The sequence below is a fragment of the Sturnira hondurensis genome, unplaced genomic scaffold, assembly GCF_014824575.4.
Source record: "Sturnira hondurensis isolate 20B ecotype Veracruz unplaced genomic scaffold, ASM1482457v3 Scaffold0015767, whole genome shotgun sequence".
Classification (NCBI taxonomy): Eukaryota; Metazoa; Chordata; class Mammalia; order Chiroptera; family Phyllostomidae; genus Sturnira; species Sturnira hondurensis.
The window spans coordinates 387824-407259 of record NW_028088398.1 but is presented as its reverse complement, the minus strand read 5'-3'; the positions used below and the strand labels follow the sequence as shown (position 1 = coordinate 407259).

At 54.3% G+C, this 19436-nt stretch overlaps 2 protein-coding genes across 3 annotated transcripts; one reads left to right on the top strand and one right to left on the bottom strand.

Moving 5' to 3' along the window:
* The first annotated feature begins 2327 nt into the window (after nucleotides 1-2327).
* GSK3A (glycogen synthase kinase 3 alpha) lies at nucleotides 2328-11625 on the top strand. The gene is made up of 11 exons (XM_037065501.1): nucleotides 2328-2761; nucleotides 4404-4591; nucleotides 5948-6031; nucleotides 6187-6297; nucleotides 8115-8245; nucleotides 8340-8446; nucleotides 9157-9254; nucleotides 9331-9426; nucleotides 9844-10030; nucleotides 10311-10403; nucleotides 10941-11625. Exons 1-11 carry the CDS (start codon nucleotides 2479-2481, stop codon nucleotides 11012-11014), a joined length of 1452 nt encoding a protein of 483 aa, XP_036921396.1. The 5' UTR covers nucleotides 2328-2478; the 3' UTR covers nucleotides 11015-11625.
* Nucleotides 11626-14158: 2533 nt separating this feature from the next.
* On the bottom strand, nucleotides 14159-18337 carry ZNF526 (zinc finger protein 526). Of its 2 annotated transcripts, none has more exons than XM_037065500.1 (2): nucleotides 18253-18337; nucleotides 14159-16222 (listed from the first exon to the last, which is right to left on the bottom strand). In XM_037065500.1, the coding sequence occupies exon 2, from the start codon at nucleotides 16203-16205 to the stop codon at nucleotides 14199-14201; it is 2007 nt and encodes a 668-aa protein (XP_036921395.1). In that variant the 5' UTR covers nucleotides 16206-16222; nucleotides 18253-18337; the 3' UTR covers nucleotides 14159-14198. The 2 variants fall into 2 exon arrangements, with proteins under 2 accessions (XP_036921395.1, XP_036921394.1); XM_037065499.1 differs by lacking the exon at nucleotides 18253-18337 and adding an exon at nucleotides 17948-18213.
* Nucleotides 18338-19436: the final 1099 nt, after the last annotated feature.

Genomic DNA, 19436 nt, shown 5'->3' with positions numbered 1-19436 from the left:
CGCCCCCAATTCTATTGACTGGGATGTCACGGGTGGCCTCCGGTCTTGAAAACTCCAGTGGATCCTCTCATCTTTAATAACCTACCTAATTCTATGCATACGTCCTGCAAGACCACACCCTTGCTCCCTTCTACATCTTCTTGGATCTGATTCCAAGTAGACACTCCTATCAGACGTTCCCTTCATACCTATAAAGGACGCCCACAGACGTCCAAAGCTCCTTCATCCTTTCAGGTCGCTCAGAGATACCCCTCATTAAGCAGTACTTTCTCACATTCTCCCACAAACTGTTTAAAAACACCCCAAGTCCCCTCTGATTTCTCTGCTGGTCCTCAGTAAGGCCCCTTCTCTCCATGGACTCCCCTGACACCCATAGGTCCCTCAAAGATACTTACAACCCGCCTCAGTGCCACTCAAAGTTTTCATCCCACACAAACATCCTAGTTAAGATTTCCAGTCTCCCTTAGACTCCCACGGGTCCCAACCCCCTCCTGGCAGTTGCCTACGCGAGGTTCACTGTGCATGAACCACCGGTTCGGACCGTTAAGTAACCGCCGCTAGTCTGCCCCCTTCTGCTGCCCTTCTGAGCCTTCTTGGTTCAGAATAGGATTTCCCAGGTTTGGGGTTTGACTCAGATGATTGCTTTTCGACTCAGAGCTGCTGTTAGAGGGCAGTAGACACCGTTTGTCCGAGAAACTACAACTCCCAGAAACACCTGCTCCGGCCTGTTCGTCATGCTGCCGCATTCGTGGGGGGGGGGAGAGGAAGTGTATCTGCGCTTTGCCTTTTGGTTAATGTAGTCCGAAAAGGCTTTAGCGCTATAAGTCTGTCCCGCCCCGGGGGGTCAACGTCCATTGGGAATTAAAGTCAGGAACAAACAGAGGGGACTACACTTTCTTCAAACTTCAGAAAGGGCAAAATATTTAGTATGAACATAGTCCCGGATTAAAGTGACGTCTGGAGATTGCGTTTCCCATCATTCCACGAGGCAGGAGGAGCTTGAGGGTGATTTTTTCATTCTAGTCCCAAGTATTTCCGGGACACACACACATGAACTCTGTTTCCCAGCTCCCTTTGGTGCTACTGTCCTTATAGGTAATAATCGGTAAATGAGGAGACATAATACGTGCACAAAACCAAAGGCTTCGTTGTTCGGGATCTCTAAAATCCGGTAATTTAACAAGCAGGAGGACGCAAAAAGTGGGGGGTTTAAGGCAAAAATTATGTTTTTTAACGCTTCGCTCACCTCCTGGTACAACCCACAGTGACAGAAAACAATTACATTGTATCCGAAGGCTATAGTTCTGATAAACCAGGAACTTTGTTTCCCAAATCGTTTGGACGGAGTTTTTCCTTCTCGATTTGTGGAAACTTGGAAATTGGTCTCCATTTTCCAGCAACCCCTCATCGACTTCAGTTCTTTCTTAGGATCTAGGGGAGGGGAAGGAGACGTTAAAATACTGTTTGGTCTCCACAGGGAACTGCTGTCTTTCACCTCTCGCTCTCGCTCACGCTTTGTCGAAGGTATCCACTCAATTCCACTTTCCGGCAAGGGTAGGCAGTCTTATCTCACAGTGACTGGATCCGCTATGGCCTATTCCCCAGCATGCTTCGCGCTCATGGTAGATCCCTCCCCTCAGTCGATAGGAAGACTTCCTGAAACTCCATTTCCCAGAAGACACCAGGGCTCGCTGTAGCAACAGTTCCGAAGCCTTTGTGTTGACTACGTATCCCTGAAGACACTGCGGCCTAGCGTAGGGGGAAGGAGGAGCTCTGTATCTACCCCATTTCTTAGCTTGACTCCGGAACTGCAGTATCCACCTGGGGGTTTAGAGATCACATGGGACTCCATTTCCCGTCGTGCTTTGGGAGTCTCTTTACACCTGCAATGCAGTGAGGGTGTGGCGACGACTCCATTTCCCGGCTTGCCTTTAGATCCGACATCTGCGGGTCCTCCTGAGCCGACTCAGATTCCCAGAATGCACCTGGCACGGGGCGTACACACCCAATCGACACAGTGAACGACTAGACTCCATTTCCCGGCGTGCATCAGGTCTTTGACGGCGTGTTTGCGACTACATTTGTGAGACATAATGAGAGGCTCCCAGTTGCCGCAGAGGAGTGAGTGTGCGACTCTGACGCAGCTTCCCTTAGTACTTTAAGGTCCGTTGTGGACAGAGTCGACTGCCTTATTGCCAACAATATTTCCCGACGTGTAAGTGCGGTCTCCCTCTGAGGCCTTTGCGGACTCCATTTCCCGGCGTACCACACGGCTCTCACCGGGCAGAGGGCGGTGACAGCGGCGCGGAGGGCAGGCGGACTGCATCTCCCGGCGTGCCCCGCGGCGGGCGCTGGGCCGGAGCCGGAGCCCGAGCCCAAGCGGCGCGGCCTGGAAGAGGCCGGAGGCCGGGGGAAGCGGCGGCGGCAGCGGCAACCCGGGCAGCCCGAGCCCCGCGGCCTGGGCCTGCGCTCGGCGCCATGAGCGGCGGCGCTCCTTCGGCGGGCGTCTCTGTGGGCTCGGGCCGGCCGCGGACCAGCTCGTTCGCGGAGCCAGGCGGCGGAGGCGGCGGCGGTGGCGGCGGCCCTGGGGGCTCGGCCTCTGGTCCGGGCGGCAGCAGCGGCGGGAAAGCGTCAGTCGGAGCCATGGGTGGGGGCGTGGGGGCCTCGAGCTCCGGGGGTGGTCCCAGCGGCAGCGGCGGTGGAGGCAGCGGCGGCCCCAGCGCGGGCACGAGCTTCCCGCCGCCCGGAGTGAAGCTGGGCCGTAAGTATTAGCGGCGTCCCTGGTGGGTGGAGATCAGGGTTCCCGAAACCCCTCAGTCATCGATCAGATTCTTCCATATGCCCAGATAAGAGCTCGAGGTCACTGCCTCCGAAAAACTGGGATCTGAGACCTCCCCCCTCCCAGAAAAGGATTTCGCGGGGGGGCGGGTTACCGTCACTTGGAGTTTAGGGTTAAAGTTAGTAACCCTCAAAGAAACAAGGGTCACAGGTTACTGGTCTTCCATTACTGAGGTCTTGGGTTTTTGAGGCTTAAAAACAGGCATCTGACGTTGCCCTGCATTAGATAACAGGATCAGGGGTCATCGTGGCTGGCTTACAAATGGGGCTCAAGGGTTATTGTTCCCAAACAGAACAAGAATAAAGCCACCACCCAAAAGGGGGATCTGAATTTGCTTATCTTAAGAAGATGGGGATATGGAGTGCATATTATTTAGGGTTACTTGTCTCCAAAGAACAGGGTTACAACTTTCCAAACCTGGTACCCAGGTCATCTTCCCCTTTAAAACGCAAGACCTGATCTCATTTTCTGTTCATTATATCTGTATTCCCAGTGGTGGAAATTAATGGTTGCCGTTTCTTAGAAATAAGGACAAGTTGGGAGTCAGACTCCCAACTACACTTCCCACCAAGTAATAGCTACTGTTCTTCAAAACACATGGCTTGGTGGGCAGAAATGGAATGGGCAGAGGGAAGGGTCACAGCCCCCCATTGATATGGATCTGGGTTGTACCCCGTTTATTATTCTGTGGGGTGGTGTTCTTGGCTCTGGGAAAATAGCTTTATAGGATGATTTCTTTCAAAAGAAGGTGTCAACTGGCCCTTCAACATGGATTTGACTCATCAGTGACCCCTTTTCTTTGGGAAGCCTTTCATCAAGTCCCTGAAGAAAAGGGGTCACTACCCCAATGAATTCCATGGTGATTTGCTGCTCTTCAGAGATTAGAACTGGAAATTACAATCTTCCTATGAAGGACTGAGGCCGGGCTGGCCTCCTGATAGAGAGATCAGGTCCACCAGTCTCACAATTCAGTGTTTATCCATTCCTGATCACTCCCATACAGAAAGGGGTCTGGGGCTGGACCACACTGATGAGATCAGGTCAGTGCCTTCTCTAATCTCAAAGTACTTGGGTAAGGGCTAACTGTCCCCCCAAAGTGAGTCAGGGCACTAGCACTCATGCCAGGAGGAGTCATTTATTTCTGTCACTAGAACGAGTGGCGAAGTTACATGCTCCACCAGGGAGGACGTAGAGGTCACTCTCCCCTGAGCTGTGAGAAAGGTTAGTGCATTCCTAAAGTAGTACCTCAGGGTTACCGCCCTCTTAAGTGGACGAGGTTAGGTCAGGCTTTCCCAGTCAGGAGGGGCCTGAGGACAATGAGCTTGGATAGATTCAACATCTGGGAGTGTCATTGGCTCCTCAGATCAAGAGGACCCAGTGGTTTGCTGCTTACCAGAAGTGGAGATTAGGGATCAATAAGAGGTTTAGGTGTCAGTATTTTCCTATAAGGGGGGAGGGGCCCCAGAAAACTTCTTGTGGAGATCCCCACCCACCCCACAGCCCCAGAATGGGGGTTGGCCAGAGGAGAAAGGTCAGTGGATTTTGTGTCTCCTTTGCTCCCCAGGCGACAGCGGGAAGGTGACCACAGTGGTAGCCACCTTAGGCCAAGGCCCGGAGCGCTCTCAGGAGGTGGCGTACACAGACATCAAAGTGATTGGCAATGGCTCATTTGGGGTCGTGTACCAGGCACGGCTGGCAGAGACCAGGGAACTGGTAGCCATCAAGAAGGTTCTTCAGGACAAGAGGTTCAAGGTAGCCTGAGGGGAATGGGGACACGGAAGTTTAACTGGTTATGATTGGTGAGAGCCCCAGCAAGGGGATCTGAGCACGGGCCAGAGGAGAAGAGAGAAAGAGGGGAGTGAGTTGTGTGGAAGATAGATGTAGGTTCTGGGAAAGCCCAGAGCTGAAAGTTCATTGGCTTTTGCTCTTTATAAGTGTTTTTTGCAAGTTTTTCTTAGTTTACATAGAGATTGTGTGGAGTGTAGGTACTGTTGTTATTCCTATTTTAATTAAGCTGAAACTGGAAACTGAGACTCAGATAAGAGAATTGCGGGAGGTCAAGACTATATTCTTACTCCCAAGCAGTCCTCCTTAATCACTAAGTCAAGTTTCTGCTCGGAGGAGAAAGGAAGCTGGTGGCGCTGATAAGTGCCTCTGCAAAGGTCTCACTCTGCCTCAGGTGCTTGGCAAGTGCAGGGTGGAATCCAGCCTGCCCAGGGCTCACCAAATCACGTGCCTTGGCGTGGGGCTCTGTCCTTCTGAAAAAGGGGGCGTCTGTTCATACAGAGGTGCCTCGGAGTGAGAAGGAGATGGAGAAGTGGCAGTCGAGGTATAGTTGGTGTTTGAAGGACAGTTTTGGAGGCTAGGCTAGTCTGGCTGGAGGAGAAGTGAGCCTAGGCTGGAAGGGAAACAGGTCAGGCCCCCGTCTTGACAGTGGATAGTGTCAGGGGCAGGCGGATCCGGGGCGTCAGTCAGTGTTTGACTAGTGTTGAGTCCCAGAAGTGAGATGGATCTGAGGATGGGGAGTTCTGAGGTCCCAGAGGGGAACAGAGAATAAGGAAGAAGACTGAGGCTGGGTCCTCTTTGGGAAGATGAGAATTGGAAGCCTGGAGTCTCCAACTCAGGCTCCAAGCCAGGTTCGAGGGCTCAGACGCATCCAGGGGAACAATAGGAGTGAGGACTAGCGGGGACTAGTGGATGGCCACTGCTCCTCTGTTGTTGCCTAGGCCATGCAAGGAGGCAGGCCCCATGTGGCCATGCGGCCACATCGTCTTGATTTTTCAAGAGAAGCACAAAAATGGGGTTTATACGTGAAGTTGTTTGATTTTTCAAATATCAACATTAAATTGAACACGTAAAACAGTGGGCTGAAGAAAGCACATCTGTGGTCTGGGTTTAGCCCTTGGGCTTCCAGCTTGTGTGTGAGGGAGATGGGTTGGGGGGGTGAGTAATTAGGGGCTTCTCTAGGGGGGTTGGGAGCCTAGACACAGGGAGTAAGTAAATGCCCAGCTCTGTTGGCAGGAATGGGAGTGTAGGGCTATAGTGAAGTACGTACGGAAGGCAAGGAGAGCTGGTGGTTTTCTGAGGCTCTCTCCTTTTACCCCCAAGAACCGAGAGCTGCAGATTATGCGGAAGCTGGACCACTGCAATATTGTGAGGCTGAGATACTTTTTCTACTCCAGTGGGGAGAAGGTGAGACCTTGGGGGTGGGGGAATCCTTCACCTTAACCCATTTTCCTGTTTGCCTTTCTCACAACTACCAGTCTTTCCCCCATTTTCCCCAAACCTTCCCTCCCCTGTTCCCGTTTTCTTCACAATGCCTCACACTTGTCTTTTGCTCTACACAGAAAGACGAGCTTTATCTGAATCTAGTGCTGGAATATGTACCTGAGACGGTGTACCGGGTAGCCCGCCATTTCACCAAGGCCAAGTTGACCATCCCTATCATCTATGTCAAGGTGGGCAGGCGGGCAGGCTGTTGGGGCCCAGGCCCACCAAGCAGGAGCTCTGGACCCTCCTGCTTCCTGTGGGTTCCTTTGTTCTCCAAGTTCATGTTGGTCTTTGGAGGCCTTGTGCTTCCTGCCCTGGTCCACATACCCCAGAGATGGAGCTTGCCAGTACAGAGCAGCCTGACCTGACACTTGACTGAATCAGGGAGGCAGGCTGACCAGGACAGGGGAGGCTTTAAGGTACTTGCTTGGGTCTTTCCTGGGAGCCCAGTGACACCAGTGGTGTTGGAAGAAGTAGCTCAGAATCAGGTGCTGGTGGCGGAGAATATGGGGGGAACACGGTGAAGTCTCAGAGAGGAGTGGGAAGGAGGCAGGGTCGGAGGATGGTTGGTGTCCTCGGAGCCAGGAAAGCAGGCTCCTTCATCCATTGTCTCTGCAGTTCCTTCCCCAGTACCTGGCGCTGAGAGCCTTGGGTGTTTCTGTTCCTCAGCAGGTGTTTGAATGAATGCATGCATGCACGAGCCTAGAGACCCTGTGGAGGAGAGGCTGGGGCAGCTTGCTGCTTTGGGAGGAGGTGGTTGGGTCCGGGTTTGCTTGAGGTTGCTCGGGGTCCGGTTGCTCCTCTTGGTGAGCCATAGGGCCCTGCCAGTGGTTGGTGCTGTGGGACTTCGCCTCCCAGGAGGGGAGTTTTCTGTCCATTGGCTACCTGTGTGTCAGGCTCAGCAGTGAGCAAGTTCAGAGGCCCAGCTGATTAAGATGCAGACCTCGCCTTTGAAGCTTCTCAGTGTGGTGGGGTAGAGAAGTATCATCACAGGGGACTATAAAACTGCTAGCAACTGCCTTCCTAGAAGGAGCACAGGGAATTCTGGGAACACAGAAGGCTCCCAGCCCTGCCTGCTTTGGGGCAAGAGGGATCAAGAAAGGCTTCTGGGAGGAGACCAGGTGCAGGGTGAGGAAGTGGTACCTCTGGCCAAGGGCAGCAGGAACAGAGGAGGAGGGGGCTCAGGAAGCAGGTTTGAGCAGTTATTACTTGCCAGGCTTTGTGAGGCAGCAGTGATGGAAACACAAAGATCACTCACTGCTCTGTTGGCACGTAGGTTCTAGTCAGGCAGTGGGAGAGTGGCAGGGAAACGCAGCTGGAGAGGGGCTGCTGTGGGCGGTTTGACTGGTGGATAAAGGAGGCTGCGCCCTTCTTCCAGCCAATCGCTTTGGGTGAGCTGAGTGCCAAGGCCTCTCTTGGCTTACCAGGCGTCTGTTGAGCTGTGGGACTGAAGTGGTTGGTAGTTTTGACAGTGTGGACCAGCACCAGCACTGGGAGTTGTTGCAAAAGCGCAGTCCTGAAATTACAAAATCAGAAACTGGGAGTGGGGCACAAGAGTCCTTTTTTTTTTTTTTTTTTTTTTTTAAGATTTTATTTATATTTAGAAGGGAAGNTTTTTTTTTTTTTTTTTTTTTTTAAGATTTTATTTATATTTAGAAGGGAAGGGAGGGAGAAAGAGAGGAAGAGAAACATCAGTGTGTGGTTGCTTCTCATGCACCCCTAGCTGGAAACCTGGCCTGCAACCCAGGCATGTACCCTGACTGGGAATCAAACCAGCGACCCTTTTGGTTTGCAGGCCGGCACTCTGTGCACTGAGCCACACCAGCCAGGGCAGGAATCTTATTTTAAAAGGTTTCCAAGTGATTCTGATGCACGTGAAAGTTTGAGAACAAAGTGGGTGTGGAAGAGTTTTCAAATTGGAGAGAGGGCCTGGAAGTGCTCTTCGGGCTGAGAGCACGTGCTGTGGGGAGAGCTTGGCTGGAATTCTGTCCCCTGCCTTTCCCAGGTATACATGTACCAGCTCTTCCGGAGCTTGGCCTACATCCACTCCCAGGGTGTGTGTCACCGTGACATCAAGCCTCAGAACCTCCTGGTGGATCCTGACACCGCTGTCCTTAAGCTCTGTGATTTTGGCAGGTGAGCCTGACCTGGGGTGTGTTGGTTGGCTGACAGGGTGAGGAGGGCCCTTAACCCTTGCCTTGTGTTTACTCTTGCCCACCTCTTCCCACAGTGCCAAGCAGCTGGTCCGGGGGGAGCCCAACGTCTCCTACATCTGTTCCCGCTACTATCGGGCCCCAGAGTTGATCTTTGGAGCGACTGATTACACCTCCTCCATCGGTCAGACTTGCAGGAGGCTGGGGCGGGGAGGCAGTCATGGTGGTTTTGAGTTCTGTGTGTCGGCCAGGCTTGCTGAGAAACGCTTAATGTTTATTCTTTTATGCAGTCCTCGTGAATTTTGGAAGGTCCTGCTGTTGATTTAGGTACAGTCTCAGGTTTAGAGGGCTGAGGCCCCCTGCCTGCAGTCACACTGCTGGGACTGGGCAGGGTTGGCCTTTGAAAGCTGACCTAACTCTAGAATCTGTGCTGGCTCTGGGACCTCCCAGTCAGCCCTCTCTTCTCCAGGAGGAATGGTTGATTGTGACCTTGGAGGAATCTGAGGTGAGGCTGTAGGGTGTGACCGCCCACAGGGCTCTGTGTCCATCCCTGTCATGGGGAGAGGGCCTGAAGAGCTTGGAAGAGAGTGTGCTTCAGTGGTGTGAGGAAACCGCCTGGTCCTGAGGTGTGAACTGGTGTGGGGTACAGCCAGGAAGGGATGAGAGTACCAGGTCGCAGTTGTTCACCTGGACTGGAGAGTGCAGTGCAGTCAGGCAGACCTAGAGGTTCAAAGTCAGGCTCCAGTATTCTTAAACTGTGTGACTTTGAGCAAGGCACTTGTCTCTGAGTTGAAAAAATGGGCCTCTTGGCCCCTCTCAGGATGACCATGAGGGACAGAAGGGTTTGTGAGGGGACGGGCATGGTACTCCTGACCCTCCTCCATTCCCCTTCAGATGTGTGGTCAGCTGGCTGCGTACTGGCTGAGCTCCTGCTGGGCCAGCCCATCTTCCCTGGGGACAGTGGGGTAGACCAGCTTGTGGAGATCATCAAGGTGAGGGCAGGGCCTGGTGGGCAGGGGTGGGGCTGAGTGATAGGGATCTTGGCTCAGACCCCTCCTTTTCCTACAGGTGCTGGGAACACCAACCCGGGAACAGATCCGAGAGATGAACCCTAATTACACAGAGTTCAAGTTCCCCCAGATTAAAGCTCACCCCTGGACAAAGGTTGGGCAAGGCTAGGGCCTCAGGCAGCATGGCTGAGGTCCCCGTCGGAGACCCACTGGTCTGGGGATGTGGCTACAAGGTCAAGGCTTGGGCGTGTGTCAGTGACTTTCATCACATTTCACTCAATAGAATTTTTAGTAGTCTGGAAGTTGAGAACCCATAGTCGATTCCAGAATCCTGTTTTTCTAGTGGGGAAACAGACTTACAGCAGAGCCCCGACAGTCATGGGGCCTGGTGGGCTGCGGCACTGGTACAAACTGAGCTTTCCCTGGTGGTTAGGCCTCAGTTTTCTCATTTGGAAAGTGGGTTTGGGGGAGGCGGGCAGTCACATTGCCGCCAGCACTGGGGCAGTGAGGTGCAGGAGCCTGCCACTGCCTCGGGCCTCTCATCCTTGTGACTTCTGCCCTTCCTCGCCAGGTGTTCAAATCTCGAACGCCACCCGAGGCCATCGCACTCTGCTCCAGCCTACTGGAGTACACACCGTCCTCGAGACTGTCTCCGCTGGAAGCCTGTGCCCACAGCTTCTTTGATGAACTGCGATGTCATGGAATCCAGCTCCCCAACAACCGCTCGCTTCCCCCCCTCTTCAATTTCAGTCCTGGTGGTGAGGGCATAGCCTGGGATCTAGAAAGCTGAGGGGGTGGTGACAAGGAAGGCCCGGGCATGGTAGAGGCCCCCACAATTTAGGGAGCCCCAAACCTGATTCACCCATGCCTTGCGATCTCCTGTGCTAGGTTCTTTACAGCTGTTCCTTGGAAGTGTTTGGTGGCCACACGTGTTTGGCAAGAGCTGAGTCCCTATTCAGTTCCCTTTTCTAACCCGAACCAGGTGTGTAGATGCCCTGCCCTGCCTTCTGACCAGGCAATGTCCATTCCTCTCTCTAGAACTCTCCATCCAACCATCTCTCAATGCTATTCTCATCCCTCCTCACTTGAGGTCCCCAGCGGGCACTGCCACCCTCAACCCATCCTCACAAGGTAAGTCGGGGTAGAGCAGCAATTTTCAGTGGAGGGGGTGTTCTTTTAACAGCCCCTGTGTTTCTGTAGGCACTTAAGAATTGCTGATGGTTTGAATACAGAAAACATACTTTACAGCACGAGAAGGGTCACTTGTGTTGGGCATTATCGCCTGTGTTTGCGTGGAAATGCTAACTGGAAAACCCAGGACGTGTTTGGCTTACACAAAGTTTAATTTGTTGCCCACATTTAAAAATTGGGGCCATTCTATGTACAGATCTGGGTTTCCTGTTTCTCTTGGGGAAGAAAATCAGATGGGATGGCAGGGCTGCCTTTCCCCAGGGCTGAGATCCAGTCATCTCCTTTGAGGTGGGGCCTGGCTCCTTGGTGATTCACTCAGTGACCAACCTGGCCTTTTGGCATTTGAGTTTGCGATCCCGGACCTAAAATGACAGCTTTCAATTTCTGATGTGGCATCTCACACAGACTTCCTGCTTATGGGGGGTGGGTGGGGATTGAAAGGCAGAGGCTAACCATCCACTCCTCCTTCCTCCTCAGCTTTAAGTGAGGCCCAGACCAGCCCGGAATGGCAGCCAGCTGATCCTACAGACCCCCTCACTAACTCCTCCTGAGGGCCCTGCCAACTACCCTTCTATCTGGGAGCCCCAGGTGGGGCTGGGAAGGGGGGGGGCGTGGCTCCTGCCCTGGCTGGGCCCCTAGACTAGAGGGCAGAGGTAAATGAGTTCCTGTCCCCTCTTCTTGTCTCTCCCTCACCAGCCTCACCCCTGTGGTGGGCTTTTTAAGAGGATTTCAACTGGTTGTGGGGAGGGAAGAGAAGGAAGGATGGATGGGGTTGGGGGCATGAGGACCTCCTACCCCTTGGTCCCCTCCCCTTCCCCCAGGCCTCCACCTCCTCCAACCCACCCCCTCCTCCTGTGTCCCTTGTAAATAGAACCAGACCAGTCCCTCTCCTCTTCCCTTCCCTGCCCACCCCCGTCCCCCAGGTGTAAATAGATTGTTATAATTTTTTTCTTAAAGAAAACGTCAATTCGCACCGTCCAACCTGGTTCCTCTCCCTCCCATAGCTGTGTCCCCTCCTGTCCTCTGCCCTAAGGTCTCCTTCCTCTCCCCACCCTGGAGGGCCGGGGTAGGGGTGGTGGGGGGATCCTGATGTCTTAGTTTCCACAGTAAGGTTTGCCTGTGTACAGACCTCCGTTCAATAAATTATTGGCATGAAAACCTGCTTCTGTCTGGCTGCCTGTTTCCCTGGAGGTGAGGGAGGTGCCCAGTGGGACAGGAGCGGGCTATATCTCAGGCAGGGGGTGGGGTAGAGTGAACCCAGGCTGGGCCATCTGAGGCCTGAATCTGGGCCCTGGCTCAGGTGCCCAGCCTTCCTGTGTGAGGATGAACAGGTCTGGCTTATATGTTGCAGAGGCCTGGGAGGAGCCGCCCCCTGGACCCAGCATGCTTCCACCCAGGGAGGGAGAGAACTGGAGACCAGAGAGGTCATGGTCACAGGGCATAAATGGCAGTCAAGACTTCGACAAAAAGCTGTCTCAGTCCCTGCAGCTGCCTGCTGCTTCAGGGTCTGGAGGATACAAAACTTAGCCTGATATAGATTCAGTGGGCATGCATGGGGGCAGAGGTGCTGTCCCCAAACCCTAGCAGATCCCCAAGCCTTCATTTCCAGGTCTCAAACAGGGTACCTGCCTGAGCCACCTCCTATGGATGCTGGGAAGTGACACCCCTGAAAGGCTGGTGCAGAGAGCCTGGCTTTCACCCTCACAAAATATGCTGGGCCAGACGGTGGGGCCACTAGGAGAGTGCCATGGTACCTCTTCCATGTGGTGCCAGCTGTAGCCAGGGCAGAAGCCCCAGGGGAGGAAGAGGGTCTCGGGAGGAGCAACTGACAGGTACTTTACTGGTCAAGAAAGACCGAGAGGAGCTTCAAATGTTGCAGAGGAAGTTCAAGGACCGTTCCGTGGCGTCTGGGCTTTTATCTGCTCAGGCCAGCCCTAGGGGCCATCTCTATACTGCTCAAAGCAAACCCTGGCCTTCCCTGCTGAACACCATCTGGGTATCACCTTTTTTGGGCTATGAAGACATAAAGCAAGTGGACTACAGTAGGGGAGGGCTGGTCTGGGCAAGAGGCAGGCCTTGGGGGTCCTGGGGACCCCTTCCCAGATGCTTACATCTGGTCAGCCATGAGGTCACCGCCCCTTACTGTCCTCCCACGGCCTCAGCCTCTGCCAAGCTCTGGCCTGTTCTCTCTCCCTCCTGGACCATCTTCAGTCTCCCCCAACACCCCACCTTGACTGCAAGGAGCCCTAACCCCCAGTTAGGACCCACCCCTTCTCACACTGCCCCACCTAGCCCAGCTCTGAAGTCCTTCTGAGGTCTAGCCCTCCCTCCCAGACACACAGCCACAGCCCTGCCTCATTCTGCCTGGCCTGCGAGAGTCCCTGGATCTGTGGAGGCCTGGGGGGAGCCTGCCCATGATATATGGCCCTGACCTGCCATATATCATGTTTAGAGACAGGATTGTCACGTAAAGGAATCTTTGGAAAGGTTGGGGATTCCTTCCTGCTCCCAAGATCACTGACCTTTTAAAAGACCCTTCAAACACCACCTTCTCTGTGACACCAGCTCACCTTTCCTCGTTACAATGAATCCCCTAGGCCCCCACCTCCACAAAGGTTTCACCGGTTCTGGACATGGGCTGAAGGGATGGGCTGAAGGGATGGGCTGGGTGCAAAGCCTCAGCAATGCCTCTGTGAGACCTTGGGCAAGTCTGCTCATTTTCTCGTCTGTACAATACGGATAATTCTTAGATCACCTCACAGACTCTTCGGGATCACATTGGTAACTGCGGTGCCTGCCACGGCGAGGGACTCAAATGTTCGCTGTTATTGTAATTATGAATAACTGGATGGTCTCCAAGTATACTAAGAACTCACCCTCAGTGCTGTCTGCCTGGAAAGTTCTCTTCTGCTAGCAGATTCCTACCTCCTCTATAAGCCTCTGACTCCTGACCTCCCACCACCGAGCTTTGTTCCCTCTCGGGGGCCCACTGTCCATGTGCATCCCCACCACAACCCTGAGGAACCCAGAGCTGCGATCCGTCTGCCCTCAGGCAGCGTGGAGGCCTGACTTGTCTCTAGCCCCAAGCACTGCCCAGCACTCAGGAAGGACACCCCAGGTGAAAGAATCAACGAAGCACACTTAGTAAGGCCATCTGTACTTGTGTGTGTTCTTCCTACCACACTGCAGGGGCGGAGCCTGCGTCTGACTCATTCCTTGGTCTCCAGCATCACATCTTCACCTGAACCCCACCTGGGAACCTAGAGGTTTCCTTCCACATTGTTGAAAGTGAGATTAAGGAAGCCCAGACCAGTGTGTTCCTCCTGGGCAGAGCCGCGTCCTGGGTGCTGAGGTCCAAGGAAGCCTCAGGCCGGGGCAACAGCAGAGGACCCGAAGACATACGGGGCATGTACCTGAGCACACAGCCCAGGCTCAGAAAAGGTGACCTGATGTTGCTGGGCAGCAGGGTCACACAAAGAACCCTGGCAAACCCTGCTTTGTGGGTGACCTGGGACAGATCCTATCACGTCCCAGGGCTTCAGTTTCCCTTCAGGCAGAGAAAGGCGACAAGAGAAACCTGGCAGGGCTGTTCTGAGGAGTTAGTGGGTAACAGGCTGCAGTGGATCCTGGCACCCAGTGGGTGCCAGAGTGGCTTGCCGGGGGGTGGTCCCCTTCCTCCCCAGAGGTGCTCATACTTGCTGTTGCAACAAACTTTTATTATTGCTCTTTGTGGTGTCACACGAAGGCCGTGTCCAACTGCAACAGCCCGCTCGCTTCGCTGGCTCCCAGTGCTGCCTGGCACAGCTGCAGTGTGTCCTCAAGTGCCAGTGGCTGGGATGTCTCGATGATGGCGATGGTCTCCCCAAGCTCAGTGCACATGATAGTCTGCTGAGGCTGGGGGGCCGGGGATGGGGCGGGAGGTGGTGATCTGGGCTGCAGGGTCATCATTCGAGCGCGAGCATGGACCCGCTGATGCAGGCGCAGGCCCGCCATGGCACGGAACCAGCGGCCACATGTCCCGCAGTAGTAGGGGCTCTTGTTGTAGAGACCAGTGATGGGGAGGCGGGGAGCACGAGCGAAGGCCACGGGCCGCAGGTGCAGCCTCCGGTGCTGCTGCAGGTTGGAGCTCTGTGTAAACCGTTTGCCACAGTCTAGACATTGATAGGGACGCACCCCTGTGTGGGTCAGTTGGTGGCGACTGAGATTGGCCAGAGAAGCAAAGGTCTTGCCACAGGAATGGCACTGGAAGGGCCTCTCACCTGTGTGTGTCCGTAGGTGGTTGTGCACATGGACCAGCTTCTTGAAGCCCTTGCCGCAAATCCCGCAGCAGTGGCGCCGCTCGGGGGGGCCGTGGACCGTGCGCCGGTGCCGGGAGAGGCGGGAGGCTGAGGCAAAGGACTTGGAGCACTGTGGACAGGGCAGCTGGGCAGGCGGGGTAGGAGGCGGTGGCGGTGGCACAGGCTCAGCTGGAGCTAGGGAGGCTGCTGCAGTGGCGGGAGGCGCCCCGCTCTTGCCGGCGTGGGTGCGCCTGTGGTAGAGAAACTTGGTCATGTTGCTGAATGTCTTGCCACAGCGGCAGCGATGTAATGGGTTGGCGGTGTGGGCCCGCCGGTGGGCCACCAACGTGAGTTCTGTGCTGAAGCCGCGACCACAGTCCACACAGAGATATCGAGCTTCCCCACGGTGCAGCCTCAGGTGCTGCTCCAGGGAGGCTGCTTTCTTGAAGACCTTGAAGCAGGTGGTACACTCGTGTGTGCCACCAACATGGGCCCGCCCATGAGCCAGCAGCCGGTTTGCTGAGCTGAAGCAGCGCTGGCACTGGCTGCAGCGGAAAGGATGGGCTGTTGACCCTGGGCCATGGGATGCCCGCCGGTGTTGCCGGCGTGCTCCTGCTGAGGTCCAGTGTTGGTGACAATCCCCACAGCTCTGGGCCCGGCTGGCTGCGGACTTGTCACCTCCTATAACATCATCACCAACCTCTGCTGCCAACTCTTCCTCCTCTGTTTCATCATCTTCTTCATCCTCTTCATCTTCCTCTAGGCCATTGCATTCCTCTTTCTCTAGGGAATCAAAGTGGGTTCCCTGATGCTCCAAAAACTCCTCAGGGGTGGCACAGAGGGTACAGCACTCAGGACATTCGTAGGGCTCCATCTTGACTCCAGGTGGATCAGGGGGTAGAGGTGGTGGTGCTGGGGGAGGGGGAGGGGGTGGCACCGGTGGTCCAGCGGCTGCAGTAGAAAGGTGCTGGGCCTTCCGATGAGCCACCCACAACTCAGGTGAGGGGAACAGCTCCTGGCAGTCCCCACACTGGTACTGGATCTGGCTTGCTGACTCCTGGAGGTGGGCGTCCTGGTGGGCCAGAAGCTCACCACGGGAGAGGATGAGCTGGCTGCATTCACCACACTGGAAAGGCCCATCCTCAGTACCTGGCACTAGCTCTGGCTCCAGGCCAGCATCCTGGGTGGTCAGGGCCTCCTCCTCTGTTACAATGGGTACATGCTGCTCCTGGTGTGAGATGACTTCCTCCAGTGTGTTGTAGAGGTTGCCACACTCAGAGCACATGAATTGGTGGTGCTGGAAAAAGAGGGATGAGGAGAGGGCCTCCCCAGGTTTCATCTCAGCCACCTCTGCTGTCATCTCTGTTATCTCCCTGAACATTGGTATCGACATCTCCATGGCCTCTGGTGACATCTGTGTCGATATCTCGGCCATGTCAGCCACCTCAGCCACCATGTCTGCCATTGTGGGGAAGGCAGTGCCTGGAGAAGGAAGGGAGCTAGTGAGACACCAAGAATCTAAGAGGAGAGGGGACGTCTCAGGAATTCCCTTGCCCATCCTGTTGCTCACTAGTTTCTATCAGTCACTCAGTCTAGATTCAGTGTTCATGCCTCAGTCTTCAATGAGCCTGTGAGTCTAAAGCTGACACATGTCCCATGACACCCAGACATCTGCAGGAGAGAGAGAGCCTTCCTCTGCCTGGCCTCTGATGCTGCCTTCCTGACCCAGAGGGCCAGCCACACTGCTTCTGAGAATACATGTCTTTTCGGGACTCTTGGCCTTTACTTGTGCAGTTCCTTCTCTCTGCAGCACCTTTCCTCCTTCTGCATGGAGACACCGAGATGCAGCAAAGCAAACAGATTAAGAGCCCAGGCCCTAGAACCAGACTGCTCTTGGCTTGAGTCTGAGCTCCACCACTTACTTCCTCTCCCTCAGACTGTTTTCTCACTTGAGAAATGGAGCTAAAAGTAGTACTGATCACAAAGTCCCGGTACTTCATAAAGGCTAGACAAAACCACTCGTAGTCATCCAGAATGTTTTTGGACCTTAAGTCCTGATGCTGCTATTCATGATGCTGCTATTCATTCTTCCACCAAGAAAGTCCTTTCCTCCTCTTGTCTAGCAACCCCCTCCCCAGCATTTCCTTTGTGAAGGCTTTTCTGACATGTCTACGGTCATAAGCCGGTGGCCACTCCTCTCCTCCTCAGGGTTCCTATGGCATCCAGTGCCACCTCTGTCATAGCAATTATCACTAACTTAGGATGAAGTCTCTGTGCTCCCCACTGAGCTTATAGGCAGGACAGGTTTGATTCATTACAGGACTGTTGTCACCAACATAACCACAGGCCAGGGACAGGGATTTAGCTACTGCCCTAACTCTAGATGTGCGGGCTCAATCCAACCCAGGTCCCTTCAGCAAGTGACTGCTCCCCCAAACCCCACAAGCATAGGTGTAAATTTCCCAAATTCAGTTTCCATTTTCTCCATCTCTTCTTCAACTCATCTGTTAGTGCCAGAAGGCTAGTGGAATTCAGTTTATAGCCTGGCATATAAAAGCTGCACATATTAAGCTCCCAGAGGGCAGAGATTTTTAGTCTGTTCATCAGTGATATATTTTCAGTGCCAAGAACAATGCTTAGCACGAAACAGGCACTGAGTAGACATTTAGTGAATGAATAATGCTCCCTCAGGAAAGGGAGGCCCAGAGAGTTTAACTGTGCCTTTGCACCTTGCACCTCTCCCACCAGACCAACTCTCCTATTAGACCGGAACTCCCAGCACAGGGCCCTGCTTCCAGTTTGGGCCCAATAAATGCACCTTGAGGAAACAATTCACTAAAAGGCCAGAAGCCAAACTTTCCTTAACTCCCTCACTAATTTTTTAGTTGACAGGGCCATGCACACAATAGCCATTCAATAAAGGGTCTTTCTGGAAGTAATCAAGCAGGGGCCCGAAAGTTCCATTTTTCCTCGTATACAGCCTCACTCCAGCCTCTAGGGTGAGGCCCGGTGCATGGCATGAAGCTTACACAACGCAGGCACCCAGGAAATGTCCCTCTAGGAGGTAGCCCGAGAGATCTAACATTTGGACTTTCTCTTTTACATTCCCCCACCCCCGCCCTTCCCAATTTTGGACTGTAAACTACTGGGGGAGGAACAGGAGCTTTCTATACAGTACATCGCAAGTCCTTCCAGGAAAGAACTCACCAGGGGCCTGGAAGTTCAACTTTTCCGCTGCACTGCTACACATCCCTTTTTCTCTGACCTGATACATCAAGTCCATAAAATAAGAGTTCCCTGCAAGGAATCGGGGAACGGCGAGCTCAAGCGCTGGGTCCTACACTTAGCGGTAGCTCAATGCTCCAGGGCACATAGGAAGGAGCTCTCTCCTTCCACTCCCGCCGTAGCGGAGGCTCCAAAGCTCTCTGACCCCGGTGTTCCCTTCGTTCTCCCTGCACTCTCTCCGTTCCCCTAGGGCTCTCTTCCCCCGCCCGCCCCGCGGCGCCCCTCACCCGTCTCTCTTCACTTCAGCAGACGCCGCAGCTCTTGACACAGACCCCCTGCTCCTGGCGTGCGGCACCCCTCACTATCCACACCTCCCATTGGGCGGCGCCCTCATCTCTGATGGCCAATCAGAGCTGGCAGCGTAGGGCAAGCGCCCTTGAGCCTGCGTGTTGAAGCTCAGGCGGGGCTGGGGAGTTTCTCCACGCACACAGCTGTGCCCTGTGGGCTGGGCTCCGGGCTTGGAGAAGCGCTTGCGCAGTTCTTCTGTGTGCTTCTCTGCCAAGTCCGAAAGTTAAGTGGAGAGAAGCTGATAGGCACTATTGGAAAGTGAGGGCCCTCGGAGTGGTCTGGGCGGCGGGAGCACTTGACAGAGGTGTCATTTCATAGCTGAAGAGACTGAGCATCTCTGAGAGCTCAGCTTTGGAGCCAACAAACTTGGAGTACTTCCCCTCTCTCGGCCTCACTGTCACTCCTGTGTAAAATAGGCTTGAATCATATTCAAGGTTGTTGAAGAGACTGGATGAAATCAAACACACAAAAATGCTCAACACAGGGCCTGATACACCGTGGGTGCTCACTAAAACCCATGTAACATGTACATACTCCTTCCCAGTGTGTTTCCCCCCCCCGCCCCCGCCGCCGCAACTCTTCTGTTGATTTAATGATATTCACTTATTGGGCACCAACGTGTGTCCGACCCAGAACTGGGTTTCGAGAGAGTTTACAACTGCCATCAGAGGAAGGGACTCTTCCGAGGTCACTGTTGCAGTCCCAGCAGAATCAGTGCTTGCTGAGCCAGTACCAGGCAGGACCTAGCTCTCCCGCCTCCTAAGGGGTGCTAATTCCGGGGGTGGGAACCGGTCCAGGAGGGAACCTGTCTCAAGGCAGGTATGGGCCCTGACCTTGAGTCACCTAAGTGGGGGGCGGGGTAGCCGCCACTCCCAAAACTCCGCCTTTATGAAGACGCTTATACTCGCAGCCTGGACTCTAGATCTTCTGATAAGACGCCCACTCTCCCCAAAAGAAACTAATAGATTCAGGTTAGAGAGGGGCTATTGGGAGGTCCTGTGACCTTGGAGGTGCACTGTCACCTCCAAATGGAGGGGTTTATTGCAATCAGGAAGGAGGTACGGGTTCCTAACATGAGATGCGGGAGTGCTTGTCTTGACCAGGGGAAAGAACTTACAGATGG